This window comes from Nerophis ophidion, linkage group LG07 (assembly GCF_033978795.1).
Source record: "Nerophis ophidion isolate RoL-2023_Sa linkage group LG07, RoL_Noph_v1.0, whole genome shotgun sequence".
Classification (NCBI taxonomy): domain Eukaryota; kingdom Metazoa; phylum Chordata; class Actinopteri; order Syngnathiformes; family Syngnathidae; genus Nerophis; species Nerophis ophidion.
Window position 1 is genome coordinate 70,351,453 of NC_084617.1, and position 18,569 is coordinate 70,370,021.

At 41.5% G+C, this 18,569-nt stretch overlaps 1 protein-coding gene across 2 annotated transcripts in view; it reads right to left on the reverse strand.

Annotated features, from left to right (window-relative positions):
* Positions 1 to 18,569, reverse strand: part of ift81 (intraflagellar transport 81 homolog) — a 79,120-nt gene that overhangs the window by 29,698 nt on the left and 30,853 nt on the right. For both annotated transcript variants that reach the window (XM_061907018.1, XM_061907017.1), the window contains exons 11-13: positions 6,371 to 6,520; positions 2,345 to 2,473; positions 2,178 to 2,267 (exon numbers count right to left, since the gene is read on the reverse strand). In XM_061907018.1, coding sequence (XP_061763002.1) covers positions 2,178 to 2,267; positions 2,345 to 2,473; positions 6,371 to 6,520 — 369 coding nt within the window. The remainder of the gene's footprint in view (positions 1 to 2,177; positions 2,268 to 2,344; positions 2,474 to 6,370; positions 6,521 to 18,569) is intronic.

An 18,569-nucleotide genomic window follows, 5' to 3' on the forward strand; every position in this document is an offset into this window, starting at 1 on the left:
AATATCAAGATATATATCATGTATCGTGACATGGCTTAAAAATATCGAGATATTAATAAAAGGCCATATCGCCCAGCCCTACATGGAGGCATGGCGGAGATATTTAATGCTTCTTCTAAACGAGCTGTTTAGAATTTGCAGCGTTTTTCCCAAGTTCTATGTCAGCGTGAAATGATTAACGTGGACCCCGACTTAAACAAGTTGAAAAACTTATTCGGGTGTTACCATTTAGTGGTCAATTGTACGGAATATGTACTGTACTGTGCAATCTACTAATAAAAGTATCAATCAAAAGCGGATATCTCCATACATGGTAGAAGTTTACCCAAAGAGCTTTGCGGGAGTACGCCATTGTAGTCTAACACTGTAGTCAATAAGTTCCTACTTATTCTCTATCCTCTTCTAGTGGGGCAGACTGGCTCGTACATGCACGTGTAAACTCCGCTGTTGCCATTTCTAACACAAAGTAGCAAATAACTTGAAATTAAATTTGTCAGTAGACTCGATATGGAAGCGCTAAAAACTACAACATGGCTGACGAAAGAGAAGACACATTCCAAGTGGAGGCGTGCAAATAAGACTGCCCACAAAACAGCGCATCCCGAAGTTAAAGTTGGTCTATGCAAAAAAAAAAAAAGAACCGCTATTACAGGGGTCACCAACGCGGTGCCTGCGGGCACCAGGTAGCCCGTAAGGACCAGATGAGTCGCCCGCTGGCCTGTTCTAAAAATAGCTCAAATAGCAGCACTTACCAGTGAGCTGCCTCTATTTTTTGCTCAACATTTTTAATTCTAAGAAAGACAAAACTCAAATAGAATTTGAAAATACAAGAAAATATTTTAAAGACTTGGTCTTCACTTGTTTAAATAAATTCATTAATTTTTACTTTGCTTCTTATAAATTTCAGAAAGACAATTTTAGAGAAAAAATACAACCTTAAAAATGATTTTGGGATTTTTAAACACATATACCTTTTTACCTTTTAAATTCCTTCCTCTTCTTTCCTGACAATTTAAATCAATGTTCAAGTATTTTTTTTTTTATTGTAAAGAATAATTAATACATTTTAATTTGATTCTTCATTTTAGCTTCTGTTTTTTCGACGAAGTTTATTTGTGAAATATTTCTTCAAACTTATGATTAAAATTCAAAAAAAATATTCTGGCAAATCTAGAAAATCTGTAGAATCAAATTTAAATCTTATTTCACATTCTTTTGAATTTCTTTTAAAATTTTTGTTCTGGAAAATCTCCAAGAAATAATGATTTGTCTTTGTTAGAAATATAGCTTGGTCCAATTTGTTATATATTCTAACAAAGTGCAGATTGGATTTTAACCTATTTAAAATATGTCATCAAAATTCTAAAATTAATCTTAATCAGGAAAAATTACTAATGATGTTGTGTGTGAATGTGAGTGTGAATGTTGTCTATCTGTGTTGGCTTTGCGATGAGGTAGCGACTTGTCCAGGGTGTGCGACCCCAAAAGGGAATAAGCGGTAGAAAATGGATGGATGGATGGATATTCCATAAATTCTTTTTTAATTTTTTTCAAAAAGATTCGAATTACCTAATTTTTCTATTCATTTTTTGGGTAGAATTTTGAATTTTAAAGAGTCGAAATTGAAGATAAACTATGTTTAAAAATTTTATTTTAATTTTTTTTCGTGTTTTCTCCTCTTTTAAACTCTTCAATTAAGTATTTTTTTCATAATTTCTCTACAAAAAACCTTCTGTAAAAGGAAAAAATACATACAACGGAATGACAGACAGAAATACAATTTATTTATAAATATAGATTTATTTATTAAAGGTAAATTGAGCAAATTGGCTATTTCTGGCAATTTATTTAAGTGTGTATCAAACTGGTATCCCTTTGTATTAATCAGTACCCAAGAAATAGCTCTTGGTTTCAAAAAGGTTGGTGACCCCTGCGCTATTACATGTTATGTAGACCACAAAGAAGTTTTTTAATGTAGAATATCTACACACACAATGCCTTAATAACCCTATTTATTTGACATATTTATTTATGTATTTACAATGATCTTGTGCAATATACAATAGTTGTTCATGATGTAGTAATGTCGTAGTCGTAGTGGTTTGTACAGTCCTTTGAGACATTTGTGATTTAGGGCTATATAAATAAACATTGATTGATGGATTGATAATGCTCACCTGACACCGTTGCCTCAGTGACCTCAGCTCTTTGATAATTGGAGCTAGAGCCGACTTCTTCTCCACTATCATTGAGTTTAATTGCTTCACCTATGAAAACAGACAACAATCATAAGGGTTTATGTTTTCCTCAAATAAAAATTGTAATACAAATATTGGACAGTTACCATTTCGGACATATCATCCAGTGTGCGGCCCTTCTTTTCATCCAGCTCACTCTTAATGGCTGACACCCTCTCTAGTTCCTCCTGGGTGTTGCTGTAGCCAGATATACCTTTCTCAGCCTCCACAAATTGCTTCAAAACCACACAGGAGAGAAATATAGCAAGTTAACGACAGGCAATAATAGGAAACAAATGTGTTATTGTGCGTTGTATCTTGTTACATTATTATTTGTTTTTAATGATAAATTATCTACAATGAGAAGCATACAGAAGACAGGCGGAGTGAAGACGCGTAGAAGATCATGCTAGACTTTTGACAAGAACAAGAGTGTTTGATCACATTACGCCTGTACTGGCTCACCTGCACTGGCTTCCTGTGCACTTAAGATGTGACTTTAAGGTTTTACTACTTACGTATAAAATACTACACGGTCTAGCTCCATCCTATCTTGCCGATTGTATTGTACCATATGTCCCGGCAAGAAATCTGCGTTCAAAGGACTCCGGCTTGTTAGTGATTCCCAAAGCCCAAAAAAAGTCTGCGGGCTATAGAGCGTTTTCCGTTCGGGCTCCAGTACTCTGGAATGCCCTCCCGGTAACAGTTCGAGATGCCACCTCAGTAGAAGCATTTAAGTCTCACCTTAAAACTCATTTGTATACTCTAGCCTTTAAATAGACTCCCTTTTTAGACCAGTTGATCTGCCGTTTCTTTTCTTTTTCTTCTATGTCCCATTCTCCCTTGTGGAGGGGGTCCGGTCCGATCCGGTGGCCATGTACTGCTTGCCTGTGTATCGGCTGGGGACATCTCTGCGCTGCTGATTCGCCTCCGCTTGGGATGGTTTCCTGCTGGCTCCGCTGTGAACGGGACTCTCGCTGCTGTGTTGGATCCGCTTTGGACTGGACTCTCGCGACTGTGTTGGATCCATTGTGGATTGAAATTTCACAGTATCATGTTAGACCCGCTCGACATCCATTGCTTTCCTCCTCTCCAAGGTTCTCATAGTCATCATTGTCACCGACGTCCCACTGGGTCATTATTGTCACCGATGTCCCACTGGGTGTGAGTTTTCCTTGGCCTTATGTGGGCCTACCGAGGATGTCGTGGTGGTTTGTGCAGCCCTTTGAGACACTAGTGATTTAGGGCTATATAAGTAAACATTGATTGATTGATGGTTTGTACCAAGGGTCTGCAACCTGCGGCTCCAGAGAAAAGTTTAGTCATTTTATTTCATCTGAACAACAATTTGAGGCAGTTTAATGTTGGTTAAAGGGGAACATTATCACAATTTCAAAAGGGTTAAAAACAATAAAAATCAGTTCCCAGTGGCTTGTTGTATTTTTGGAAGTTTTTTTCAAAATTTTACCGGTCTCGGAATATCCCTAAATAAAGCTTTAAAGTGCCTTATTTTCGGCTCTCTGCGAAGACACTGGCCATTTCCCTGTGACGTCATACAGTGCTGCCAATGTAAACAAACAATGGGAATATACCACAGCAAGATATAGTGACATTAGCTCGGATTCAAACTCGGATTTCAGCGACTTAAGCGATTCAACAGATTACGCATGTATTGAAACAGATGGTTGGAGTATGAAAATATTGAAGAAGAAACTGAAGCTATTGAGCGAATAGCTATTGACGCTATTCATAGCCATAGCATGGCCGAATAGCTGCGTTAGCATCGCCTTTCGCATCTTTTGACACTGGAGCAGCTTAAATCCGTCGATTGGTAAGTGTTTTTTTTCGCATTAAATGTGGGTGGAAGGAAACGTAATATAGTTGCAAATGCATCTGCAGGTTATCCATACATCTCTGTTCCATGTCTGCCTTAGCACCGCCGGTAAATAGCATGTTAGCATCGATTAGCGTAGCATGTTAGCATCGATTAGCTGGCAGTCAACATCAACAAAACTCACCTTTGTGATTTCGTTGACTATCGTTGCAAATGCATTTGCAGGTTATCCATACATCTCTGTGCCATGTCTGCCTTAGCATCGCCAGTCAAATGTGGAGACACTCTGGCACATTCAATGGGGGTCTGGCGGCAGACACTTTGGCATCTTCGGGCCAGTGGTGCAACTTGAATCCCTCCCTGTTAGTGTTGTTACACCCTCCGACAACACACCGTCGAGGCATGATGTCTCCGAGGTTCCCAAAAATAGTCAAAAAAACGGAAAATAACAGAGCTGAGACCCGGTGTTTGTAATGTGTTGAAAATGAAAATGGCGGCTGTGTTACCTCGGCGACGTCACATTCTGACGTCATCGTCTCCAGCGCGATAAACAGAAAGGCGTTTAATTCGCCAAAATTCACCCATTTAGAGTTCGGGGTATCGGTTAAAAAAATAGATGGTCTTTTTTCTGCACCATCAGGGTATATATTGACGCTTACATAGGTCTGGTGATAATGTTCCCCTTTAACGTGGACAGAATAAATAACCAAAAATGTTGTTTTCTCACTGTACCGAAAATGAACCGAACCGTGACCTCTAAACCGAGGTACGTACCAAACCGAAATTTTTGAGTACCATTACACCCCTAAGTATAACCCATTTAATCTTACTTTTCTGTGGGTGGTTTTGTAGCAAATGGCATTGAGAAGACAGCGCCCTTCTGCAGAGTGAGAAGGATACACTAACTCGTCACATCCAAAGGATGAGGCGGGAGAAAACTGTCACGGCTTAACAAATCCCGGCGAGGGATGAAGAAAGAGCAGGGGTAGCAGATGCAGCCGTCAGAAATAGAAGGCTCCACATGGCTAACGTTCGAACCGCCTATCAACAAGTCAGGCGCTGGGACCACAAAGAGGTGTGAAGCCATTCCCAGGAAGCTTACAGCACGCCAGTGTTAGCACAGCCTGCTTGAACGGGGAGATCAAATACGAACGGAACATTTGGACAGGGGTGGCCAAAGCACAGGCACAGCACACATGCAAAAGTAGGGCGTGGGTTGAGTGCCTTGCTAAAGGGCAATACAGCATTTATTTTCTCGTTATTTTTCCCCACTGCTTCATTTACATTTTCTCCAAGTCGGTCTTTAATGGTATACAGTGGGGCAAAAAAGTATTTAATCAGCCACCGATTGTGCAAGTTCTCCCACTTAAAATGATGACAGAGGTCTGTAGTTTTCATCATAGGTACACTTCAACTGTGCGAGACAGAATGTGAAAAAAAAATCCAGGAATTCACATTGTAGGAATTTTACAGAATTTATTTGTAAATTATGGTGGAAAATAAGTATTTGGTCAACCATTCAAAGCTCTCACTGATGGACGGAGGTTTTGGCTCAAAATCTCACGATACATGGCCCCATTCATTCTTTCCTTAACACGGATCAATCGTCCTGTCCCCTTAGCAGAAAAACAGCCCTAAAGCATGATGTTTCCACCCCCATGCTTCACAGTAGGTATGGTGTTCTTGGGATGCAACTCGGTATTCTTCTTCCTCCAAACACAACGAGTTGAGTTTATACCAAAAAGTTATTTTTTGGTTTCATCTGACCACATGACATTCTCCCATGTGCTCTCTGGCAAACTTCAGACGGGCCTGGACGTGCACTGGCTTAAGCAGCGGGACACGTCTGCCACTGCAGGATTTGATTCCCTGTCGGCGTAGTGTGTTACTGATGGTAACCTTTGTTACTTTGGTCCCAGCTCTCTGCAGGTCATTCACCAGGTCCCCCCGTGTGGTGAGAGCCAGAGATCTTCCTTGTTTGAAGTGACCAAATACTTATTTTCCACCGTAATTTACAAATAAAATATTTAAAATTCCTACAATGTGAATTCCTGGATTTTTTTCCCACATTCTGTCCCTCACAGTTGAAGTGTACCTATGATGAAAATTACAGACCTCTGTCATCATTTTAAGTGGGAGAACTTGCACAATCTGTGGCTGACTAAACACTTTTTAGCCTCACTGTAGCTGCCCTATTTAAGAGAGTACAGTACAGTACAGTATGTCCAAGACCTATAAAGAAATGATGCAAATTCCATGCAATTACAGTAAGTGATGAGTTTGCATTTTCCAAAGTTACCAGTTTCTCTTGTACAGACTCATGTCTCTGCTTGAGAATCTCCTCCGTCCGCTGAAGAACCCCGTACTCAGCCTTCAGCTCTGCGATTTCTTGCCGTTTCTTCTTGTAGACGGTTCCCTTGCTGCGCAGTTTTACCACCAGGCGTTTCAGCTACGAGTGAACAAAATACATTATAGGGTGTTACTTTCTTAAAATGGTCAGTACATGTGATAACAGCCTGGGATCTCTTTGGATGACTGATTGTTCGTCACTCTGACATGCAATCAAGCACTCGGAACAAATAACCCTTAATTAAATTGTGACGCTATCGCAAAATAAATGCAGAAACTCTGTAGATTAGGGTGTCTGTCCAAGGTGTGGCCCAGGATTACAGCTCATTTTTCAATTGGTCCGCAGTATATTTTGAAAATACAATTAACAGCAACAGAACAATTTTAGCAAAAGGTTTATACTAATAACGCTTACAATAATATTAATATACTTTGTCGGCTATAACACTGATTTAAGTTTTAATCATATTGACATTGGGATTGACTTGAGTCAGTTCACATAAATCTAACTACCGTATTTTTCGGACTATAAGTCGCAGTTTTTTTTCATAGTTTCATAGTTTGCGACATATACTCCGGAACGACTTATGTGTGAAATTATTAACACATTACCGTAAAATCTCATATAAGATTACTTATCTCATTCGCGGAAGAGACGAAGAAAATGTCAGCAATCGTCACACACACACACGTTAACCAATAAGAATTCGGCGGAGGAGGGTCATGGCAGAAGCGCATTCTGGGTAATGGGATGCTAACTGCTATATGCTACTGCCGTAGCTATTAAAATAGATCATTTCATCGTTGGCGGTAACTTATAAAAGCTGGGAAGGGTTGAACAAAAATGGCACTGAAAAGGAAATAATGTACTGCAGATTACAAGCTGGACGTAGTGAAATATGCAGCAGAAAACGACAAGAGGAAGCGGCGCATACCTTTGGAGTTGGCAGAGTTGTTTAGAAGCGACATCGTGGAAGAAGATTTCATCGGATTTATCGATTAGGAGTGACAAGACTGTTTGGTAAAGGTATAGCATGTTCTATATGTTATAGTTATTTGAATGACTCTTACCATAATATGTTAACATAGCAGGCACCTTCTCAGTTGGTTATTTGTGCCTCATATAACGTACACTTATTCAGTCTGTTGTTCACTATTCTTTATTTATTTTAAATTGCCTTTCAAATGTCTATTCTTGGTGTTGGATTTTATCAAATAAATTTCCCCAAAAAATGCGACTTATACTCCAGTGCGACGTATATGATTTAGGGCTATATAAGTAAACATTGATTGATTGATTGATTGATTACCGCCGGCTCAGGATTAACGCGGGGTCAAACTCGTTTCGCAAAATATTATTTTTATCAGCGCATGTCTAGAATTTCCACAGGGTCAAACTCGTCACGTCACGAGTGACACTTCACCTGTCATCATTTTCAAAATGGAGGAGGCTGATTTCAACAATTTGGAAGCGCATAAAGGGAAGAAGATTAAGAGCTATTCAGTAGGATTTAAGGTCCAAGCTATTGAATATGCTAAAAAGAACAATAAGCTGCTATGTTTTATTAATATACCGTAGCTGCATGTGTCAAATATGAGTCATTAAATGTTAGACCCACTCGAGGGGGAGGGGGGGGGAGGGGGGTTGCCCACATATGTGGTCCTTTCCAAGGTTCTCATAGTCATCATTGTCACCGACGTCCCACTGGGTGTGAGTTTTCCTTGCCCTTATGTGGGCCTACCGAGGATGTCGTAGTGGTTTGTGTTGTGGTTTGTGCAGCCCTTTGAGACAATAGTGATTTAAGGGCTATATAAGTAAACATTGATTGATTGATTGATTGATTGATTGATATATGTCTTTTTCCTTCTTTATTATGCATTTTCGGCCAGTGCGACGTATACTCCGGAATGACTTATAATCCGAAAATTAGGACACCCTTACTGTAGACATTTCTAAGTATCAGTGACAGAAGACTATTTCATTGCACTTAGTAGGATTCAAGCTTTAAACAGATGTCATTATGCCTCGCCGGCAACAAAGATCACATGATTTTTAGTAAACAATCCCTTTCAGACCAATGAAATGTAATTGGATCATTTTCTGTGCCACACCTGATGATTTCTTGTGGCACACTAATCGCTTGTTATCATCGTGTATCTCCTTATGGCTCTTGAAGAGGTGGGAGATTAAATTGCTCATATTAAAGGAAGACGTCTAGGTTCCTCTTTGCATAAACAACTTTTTGCAGTCATTGCAAATTGCCAGCTTTTTATCCGTCAGACACACTTTCAAATTGGGGCTGTTGGAAAAAATCGATTCGAATACAAATCGAATCGAGTACGTTGTGCGATTCAGAATAGAGATTCTCATTTTTTTAAAAATCGATTTAAAAAATATATATTTTTTTTTTATCAATCTAACAAAACAATACACAGCAATACCATAACAATGCAATCCAATTCCAAAACCAAACCTGACCCAGCAACACTCAGAACTGCAATAAACAGAGCAATTGAGAGAAGACACAAACACGACACAGAACAAACCAAAAGTAGTGAAACAAAAATGAATATTATCAACAACAGTATCAATATTAGTTATAATTTCAGCATAGCAGTGATTAAAAATCCCTCACTGACATTATCATTAGACATTTATAAAAATAATAAAAAAGAACAATAGTGTCACAGTGGCTTACACTTGCATCGCATCTCATAAGCTTGACAACACACTGTGTCCAATGTTTTCACAAAGATAAAATAAGTCATATTTTTGGTTCCTTTAATAGTTAAAACAAATTTACTTTATTGCAATCAGTTGATAAAACATTGTCCTTTACAATTACAAAAGCTTTTTTTTTTTTTAAATCTACTACTCTGCTAGCATGTCAGACGAGTGGGGTAGATCCTGCTGAAATCCTATGTATTGAATGAATACAGAATCGTTTTGAATCTGAAAAATATCGTTTTTTAATCGAGAATCGAATCGAATTAAAAAAAAAATCCGATATATTATCGAATCGTGACGCCAACAATCGATATTGAATCGAATCGTGGGACACCCAAAGATTCACAGCCCTACTTTCAAATAATCCCAAACCATGGACATGGTGTCGTTAGTCAGTCATTGAGCGAGCTGGCTTGTTAGCCACGGCTACAGCACCGGCAACAACACACTCCTTTTGTTGTTATGCTCAGCTCAAGGCAGTTTGATGAGGTCATCAAGCGTCGCCAGTAAACCTCTCAGTCAGGAAATCACTGTTAACGTCTATAAAAGAGCCCTATTGTCATTTTAGAAGCTTTTAAAATGATATTAGATCAGAGTAGGCTCCATAGTAATTGTACTTCTAAAAAAATACTACATACATAAAGTTGTGTACAGGGTAAATCTATATGGTCCTCCTCTTCGCCACCATGCTCAGATTCTGGAGTATCCTATCTCCTCTGTTGCTATTATCGGTAGTCAGGGTTCAAAAGGTCTGCTCCATCCCTGACTTGAGCTGCCGCTCACACCTCCTCAACAGATTATGTGCTAATGATTATCAGCAAACAGTAAAGCAGAAATGATTGACTTATAGTCCGAAAAATACGGTACAGTTTTTTTCATAGTTTGGCCAGGGCTGCAACTTATACTCAGGAGCGACGTATGTGTGAAATTATTGACACATTGCCGTAAAATATCAAATAATATTATTTAGCTCATTCACCTAAAAGACTAGACGTATAAGATTTCATGGGATTTAGCGATTAGGAGTGACAGATTGTTTGGTAAACGTATAGCATGTTCTATATGTTATAGTTATTTGAATGACTCTTACCATAATATGTTACGTTAACATACCAGGCACCTTCTCATTTGGTTATTTATGCCTCATATAACGTACACTTGTCTTGGTTGACAAGACTTTGCAGCATCGCGTGGACATCGGGGGCGGTACCTCTGGATTGGCAGACCGGGGTGGTGGTTCCTCTCTTTAAGAAGGGGGACCGGAGGGTGTGTTCCAACTATCGTGGGATCACACTCCTCACCCTTCCCGGTAAGGTTTATTCAGGTGTACTGGAGAGGAGGCTACGCCGGATAGTCGAACCTCGGATTCAGGAGGAACAGTGTGGTTTTCGTCCTGGTCGTGGAACTGTGGACCAGCTCTATGCTCTCGGCAGGGTTCTTGAGGGTGCATGGGAGTTTGCCCAACCAGTCTACATGTGCTTTGTGGACTTGGAGAAGGCATTCGACCGTGTCCCTCGGGAAGTCCTGTGGGGAGTGCTCAGAGAGTATGGGGTATCGGACTGTCTTATTGTGGCGGTCCGCTCCCTGTACGATCAGTGCCAGAGCTTGGTCCGCATTGCCGGCAGTAAGTCGAACACATTTCCAGTGAGGGTTGGACTCTGCCAAGGCTGTCCTTTGTCACCGATTCTGTTCATAACTCTTATGGACAGAATTTCTAGGCGCAGTCAAGGCGTTGAGGGGTTCCGGTTTGGTGACCGCAGGATTAGGTCTCTGCTTTTTGCAGATGATGTGGTCCTGATGGCTTCATCTGACCGGGATCTTCAGCTCTCGCTGGATCGGTTCGCAGCAGAGTGTGAAGCGACCGGAATGAGAATCAGCACCTCCAAGTCCGAGTCCATGGTTCTCGCCCGGAAAAGGGTGGAATGCCATCTCCGGGTTGGGGAGGAGACCCTGCCCCAAGTGGAGGAGTTCAAGTACCTAGGAGTCTTGTTCACGAGTGAGGGAAGAGTGGATGGTGAGATCGACAGGCGGATCGGTGCGGCGTCTTCAGTAATGCGGACGTTGTACCGATCCGCTGTGGTGAAGAAGGAGCTGAGCCGGAAGGCAAAGCTCTCAATTTACCGGTCGATCTACGTTCCCATCCTCACCTATGGTCATGAGCTTTGGGTCATGACCGAAAGGATAAGATCACGGGTACAAGCGGCCGAAATGAGTTTCCTCCGCCGGGTGGCGGGGCTCTCCCTTAGAGATAGGGTGAGAAGCTCTGCCATCCGGGAGGAACTCAAAGTAAAGCCGCTGCTCCTTCACATCGAGAGGAGCCAGATGAGGTGGTTCGGGCATCTGGTCAGGATGCCACCCGAACGCCTCCCTAGGGAGGTGTTTAGGGCACGTCCAACCGGTAGGAGGCCACGGGGAAGACCCAGGACACGTTGGGAAGACTATGTCTCCCGGCTGGCCTGGGAACGCCTCGGGATCCCCCGGGAAGAGCTAGACGAAGTGGCTGGGGAGAGGGAAGTCTAGGTTTCCCTGCTTAGGCTGTTGCCCCCGCGACCCGACCTCGGATAAGCAGAAGATGATGGATGGATGGATGGATAACGTACACTTATTCAGCCTGTTGTTCGCTATTCTTTATTTATTTTGAATTGCCTTTCAAATGTCTATTCTTGGTGTTGGGTTTTATCAAATAAATTTCCCTCCAAAAGTGCGACTTATATATGTTTTTCCCCTTCTTTATTATGCATTTTCGGCAGGTGCGACTTACACTCCGGAGCGACTTATACTCTGAAAAATACGGTATTCAATATTGAAGAATCTGGAATTGAACTGTGCTATGTTCACGAAACAACTGTCCGTGAAACGGCAACGGTTTGTCTTCAGTTCCCCAGAAAACGACCCCGGTTAACAGCCACAATTCTCACATCCAAAAAAACATTTTCAAGCAGCAGTCGCTTGTCATGTCAGGAATTTAAATGTTCTTGTGGAACTCTTGCATAGTTCCCCCTTTCACAAGGTTTAGAAGGGGTGTAAAAATAAAAACAGGAGACACAAAGAAACACACGATCTGGCACTTCCCAATCAATAACCATCCATCCATCCATCCATTTTCTACCGCTTATTCCCTTTCGGGGTCGCGGGGGGCGCTGGCGCCTATCTCAGCTACAATCGGGCGGAAGGCAGGGTACACCCTGGACAAGTCGCCACCTCATCGCAGGGCCAACACAGATAGACAGACAACATTCACACTCACATTCACACACTAGGGCCAATTTAGTGTTGCCAATCAACCTATTCCCACTTGGGTGTTATTTCCAAAAGAAAGCAGCAAGAGTACCATTTCAATCAATCAATCAATCAATCAATCAATGATTACTTATATAGCCCTAAATCACTAGTGTCTCAAAGGGCTGCACAAACCACTACGACATCCTCGGTAGGCCCACTTAAGGACAAGGAAAACTCACACCCAGTGGGACATCGGTGACAATAATGACCCAGTGGGACGTCGGTGACAATGATGACTATGAGAACCTTGGAGAGGAGGAAAGCAATGGATGTCGAGCGGGTCTAACATGATACTGTGAAAGTTCAATCCATAATGGATCCAACACAGTCGCGAGAGTCCAGTCCAAAGCGGATCCAACACAGCAGCGAGAGTCCTGTTCACAGCGGAGCCAGCAGGAAACCATCCCAAGCAGAGGCGGATCAGCAGCGCAGAGATGTCCCCAGCCGATACACAGGCGAGCAGTACATGGCCACCGGATCGGACCGGACCCCCTCCACAAAGGAGAGTGGGACATAGAAGAAAAAGAAAAGAAACGGCAGATCAACTGGTTTAAAAAGGGAGTCTATTTAAAGGCTAGAGTATACAAATGAGTTTTAAGGTGAGACTTAAATGCTTCTACTGAGGTGGCATCTCGAACTGTTACCGGGAGGGCATTCCAGAGTACTGGAGCCCGAAATGAAAAAGCTCTACAGCCCGCAGACTTTTTTTGGGCTTTGGGAATCACTAATAAGCCGGAGTCCTTTGAACGCAGATTTCTTGCCGGGACATATGGTACAATACAATCGGCAAGATAGGATGGAGCTAGACTGTGTAGTATTTTATACGTAAGTATAAAATACTACACGGTTTCAACTTTTCAACTTGTTAATATGCTGTCCAACACTCATGTGCAAAAGGCCAGAGGAGGAAATAGATTAAAACAACAATGGAGGGGGAGACCTTGCCCTGATCTGACACCAGATCTGTCCAGCCAGCTACAGTATGTCCAACAAACAGCTCCATCTGGCAGACACGTTGTTGCAAGTGGATGTTGAGATGACCCCCCCCCCCCGCCCCGAGAGTCTGCCTGTCTATTGGGACACAATGAAACTCCTCCACAATGAAGAGCAGCTATAAATGAACAAGGACACATGAGAACAGTCCCAGAAATCACAGCTTCATATTCTTTGGGGACCCGAGAAGCTTGATGTAAGAGTGGGTGGGTGGAGGGGATGGTTCAGAGTATATTCTATGTGTATTTTAGGACATCAAGGACAGACGTGGCTGAGAGAGGACTTAACAGGGCAGAATAATACTCCATAGTCTTCCTAGCAGCGTGTTCCAATAACCACCCTTTGCCAAACAAGTAGCTCAGTCGAAACACCCCTTGACGATTCCACCAACGAGCCCACAGCGACATGAAGAGAGCAGGGCATCTTTGGAAATGAACAGCACAATGATGACAAACATTCTGTATATGTAACCAGTTTTATGTGATCAGTTGGCAAACGTTTTAAACTGGCCAACCGGTGATGAGCCGACACTAAATGACAAGCAGCAGGATGAAGAAATCTGTTGATAAAAATCTCCATGGTACCCAATGACCCGAAACCATAGAGGAGTCAGGCACAACCTTTTCAATGCAATTGCATGTATAAATCCATTGACTCTTTCCTATTATTTAAGTGCTACCTCGGATTTCAGGAGCCCCATTTTTTCTTTCATTCGCTGTTCGACAAAAAATTTGGGCCAATATCTTGCACAAGTTTTCCGACCGCCAAACATTAGGGATAGGATAGGATAGGTCTTTATTGTCATTGCACAAGTACAACGAAACTTTGTTTTCAGCACAAACCAGTTCAAGATTAGATAAACAAACAGTGTATAGTTTGGGTGTCAAACTCTGGCCCGCCGGTATTATACAGCGGCAGTGTTGCTGTAACACCGCATTCACCGCTAATACTTCCCGGGAGACTCCTGAAGTTCAGTGCCCCTCCCGAAAATCTCCCGGGGCAACCATTCTCTCAAATTTCTCCCGATTTCCACTTGGACAACAATATTGGGGGCGTGCCTTAAAGGCACTGCCTTTAGCGTCCGCTTTTCCTCCATACAAACTGCGTGCCGGCAAAGCCACGTAATATATGCAGCTTTTACACACACATAATTGAATGCAATGCATACTTGGTCAACAGCCATACAAGTCACACTGAGGGTGGCCGTATAAACAACTTTAACACTGTTACCAATATGCGCCACACTGTGAACCCACACCAAACAAGAATGACACACACATCCGCACCGAACAAAACATACAGAACAAATACCCAGAACCCTTTGCAGCACTAACTCTTCCAGGACGCTACAATATTGTTTTTTTATTTTCAAATGTATTAGTCTGTGAAAATGTTAACGTTAATATTTACCTCAGAGGGCTGCAAATGGAAAAAAGGCATTATTTTTTAATTTTTTTAATTTTATTTAATGTACCAGTGATGTTTTTTCGTATGTTTTTTGATGGTTGCTTATTCCATATTCAGTGTTAAAGCAAATCAGTGTAGAAAACTGAGCAATAATTAACGTTTTATTCATGCACTTTCTCTTGCTACTTCAAGGCTTGATTTTTTAAATCATTGTTATTTTATTTTCAAATTTATTATGAGCCTGTGGAAAAAGTTTCTTTTTGATATGTACCTCCGAAGGCTGCAAATAGAAAAGAGGCACAAGATTTTTATTTAAATTTTGTTTGATATGCCATTGATATTTTTAATTTGTTATTATTATTATTATTTGAGACTCGATGTTGCATGTCACTATAAAGTTGTATAAGCCTTGCTTGTTCAATATTCAACGCAAAACTTCTTTGGGTCCGTATTGATAATTTGTTCAACCTCGGCCCGCGGCTTTATTCAGTTTTAAATTTTGGCCCACTCTGTATTTGAGTTTGACACCCCTGGTGTACACGGTGACAGAACAAAAACGCTGATGGGTCACCACAAGGCGACCAATAAAAGATGGGAAAAAGGTTAACGCTGGGGAAGGATGAGTAAAAAAAAAAACAACAATCTAGACTGTGCTCCTAAGGGGGCCCAGTCTGGAGTGGGTAAAAACCTCCATAGCACATATACATATTACAACATACATCTCGGGATATCTAGCAACAGAGGGAAGGGAGTGCGGGGTCATGGTGGTTGGCCACAGCTCTCAGGCGCTGACCATCCTTTACGGGTCACAAAGTCTGTTTGCTTGCGAATAAGTCCACAAAATTGAGCACCCAAACAAACAATGCGACGCGTTGGTCACTAAGGCCTCAATTACTAAAGTTTTGCGTGTTCTAAAACATAGCAAACGTGATAGCACACGCAAAGCTGATCTACTAAACATGTGCAAAGTGGATTGCGTCTGTTAAGTGAGCAGAATAATCCATTTTGCATCTCCCTCTTCAATAAACATGCAAATTACGTATACGCTGACCATCAAAACACCCACAAAACTGGGAAAAGACAGAAATGTAAATATTTAGCACATGCAAAGTGGTTTATCAACACTCATTGTTTTGAGAGCACAATTTAGCGTTTTATTTAGCAAGTGTCAAAAGGACGTGCAAACTGACAATTGCACACACGGCAGCAGGATCAGTGCTCGAGCTGCACAAACAAAAAATGGACAGACAAGAATCGTATGTGTGTGAGTGTCAACGTATTTGGATCGTCAGAAATAAAAAATATTAAACTAATCATTTATCCAGCTACATCATTGTGGTGGGGGGAGTGGCCTGCGGGCCTGCAGCGAAGCAGGGTGTGCCAGGACCGGTTTTGAAGTCAGCGACAGGTGCGTAGATTGTCCAGGTGGGCCTTTTTATCTAATTACCTGTCGCTCTGTTTAAGCAGCAGCCGGAGAGGAGAGGTAGTTGGAGCTGGCGTGAGAGCAAGAGCGTGCCTATCACTCCCACAAAAGACAATTGCTGGAAAGCGACTGCCACAATTTGTGGAAGTCGCCTTCCAGCGGGTCCTCCAGACCACCAAGCATCTCTCTGCAGGCCAGTTTCATGGTTCAAGACAGTTTTATTTTTTACTCAAAGTCTGTGTGTTGCTTTCCATCAGTTGTGTTTTGTGAGTGTGATAGGCACGCTCTCGCTCTCACGCCAGCTCCAACTACGTCTCCTCCCCGGCTGCTGCTTAAAACAGAGTGACAGGTAATTAAATAATAAGGCCCACCTGGGCCATCTACGCACCTGACTTCGAGGCCGGTCCTGGCACACCCCGCTTCGCTGCAGGCCTGCAGGCCCCGCCCCTTCCACAATCATTTTATAATATTGCTGCTGCTTAAGGATTTAAGGACCTATTAAAATAAATTAAATTGATTCGTTTTCTAATGACATTTGTCCCATATCAATAAACACATTATGTGTGAATGTTGTCTATCTGTCTTGGCCCTGCGATGAGGTGGTGACTTGTCCAGGGTGTACCCCGCCTTTCGCTCGAGTGAAGCTGGGATAGGCTCCAGCGCGGCGGTAAAAATGCCCATAAAAGTAGTACATGTCTCCTGCATGTGTGAACACAGAATAAGCCACAGTATGATAACATGAATTGATTAAGGAGGACACCGACTTAAACAAGTTGAAAAACTTATTCGGGTGTTACCATTTAGTGGTCAATTGTACGGAATATGTACTGAACAATCTACTAATAAAAGTTTAAATCAATCAATCAATCAATCAAAGTAACTGAGAGTGTCTCCATGGTGATGCCCAATATAATACACGCAAAATCCTCATTTAATTACTTTACATTTGAACATGCGGTAAATCGCATGCAACACGCCCACTAATAGTACATGCAGTCTTATAAATTGCACACGTTGTTTACCGCCTTATTAAATTAGGCTGCAAGATTGTGTTTTTATTGAGTAGGACTGCAAAATAAATACATCATAGGGTCAAAAAAAGTTCCAAGCGCCAGGACTTTGTTAAGAGGGTGAAAAACATCATGAATTTGAGGAAGAACTCAAAGCAAAGTACAAAAATACTTCTGCCTTCCTGTCCTCCTTCTCCACATATCGCTGTCTTACCAAACAGGAGTCTTCAATAAACATAAAGGTGATGTTCAATGTGAATTTATTATTTTCAATGGTCATTTTTTATGTATTTCACATTGCTTTCTGCAAAAACAATTTTTGTCATTCTGTATAAAATGTGTCATCTGGTCGCCTGGAACAGACTATTTGTTATGAGGAAAATTAGCTGTAGTTATAAAATTCAGTTTTCATCATTTTGACCTTTTGGAGCAGACTACTAACCAAAACCGAGGTATCACTGTCCAAACACAAGACACCAAGAACATACAAATTGCACATTTGAAATATAATGTGAAACTGAAACCCCTCTAGTTGCTTGTTTGACATTCTTTGACATGTACGTGGATATTCACATCCAGTAATAAAATAATTTCTAGGAATAATGGATAAGGTTCCATTTTTGAACATAGTTAAAACACACAAACATAGCCTTTTACATTAAAGGCCTACTGAAACCCACTACTACCGACCAGGCAGTCTGATAGTTTATATATCAATGATGAAATATTAACATTGCAACAGATGCCAATACGGACGGTTTAGTTTACTAAATTGCAATTTTAAATTTCGCGCGGAAGTATTATGCTAAAACGTCGCGTTATGATGACGCGTGCGCGTGACGTCACGCATTGTAGAGGACATTTTGTTCCAGCACCGTTCCCAGCTATAAGTCGTCTGTTTTCATGGCATAATTCCACAGTATTATGGACATCTATGTTGCTGAATCTTTTGCAATTTGTTCAATGAATAATGGAGACATCAAAGAAGAAAGCTGTAGGTGGGAAGCGATGTATTGGGGCCGCCTTTAGCAACACAAACACAGCCGGTGTTTCATTATTTACATTCCCGAAAGATGACAGTCAAGCTTTACTATGGAACACGGTTGGATTGGACCACACACACAAATTACAGTGTATTATGCAGCGATCATTTCGAAAGATTGTGTCTCGAAGAGGGTCCCTTGTGAAGGGCAGAGATAGGCATCGCCACCACCGGTGGACAAGTGCTGAAGAAAGGTGCGGAGCCGACCTTCAGGTTGTACAGGTACGACCATATAATCTCACTAAAACACTAGTAACACAATAA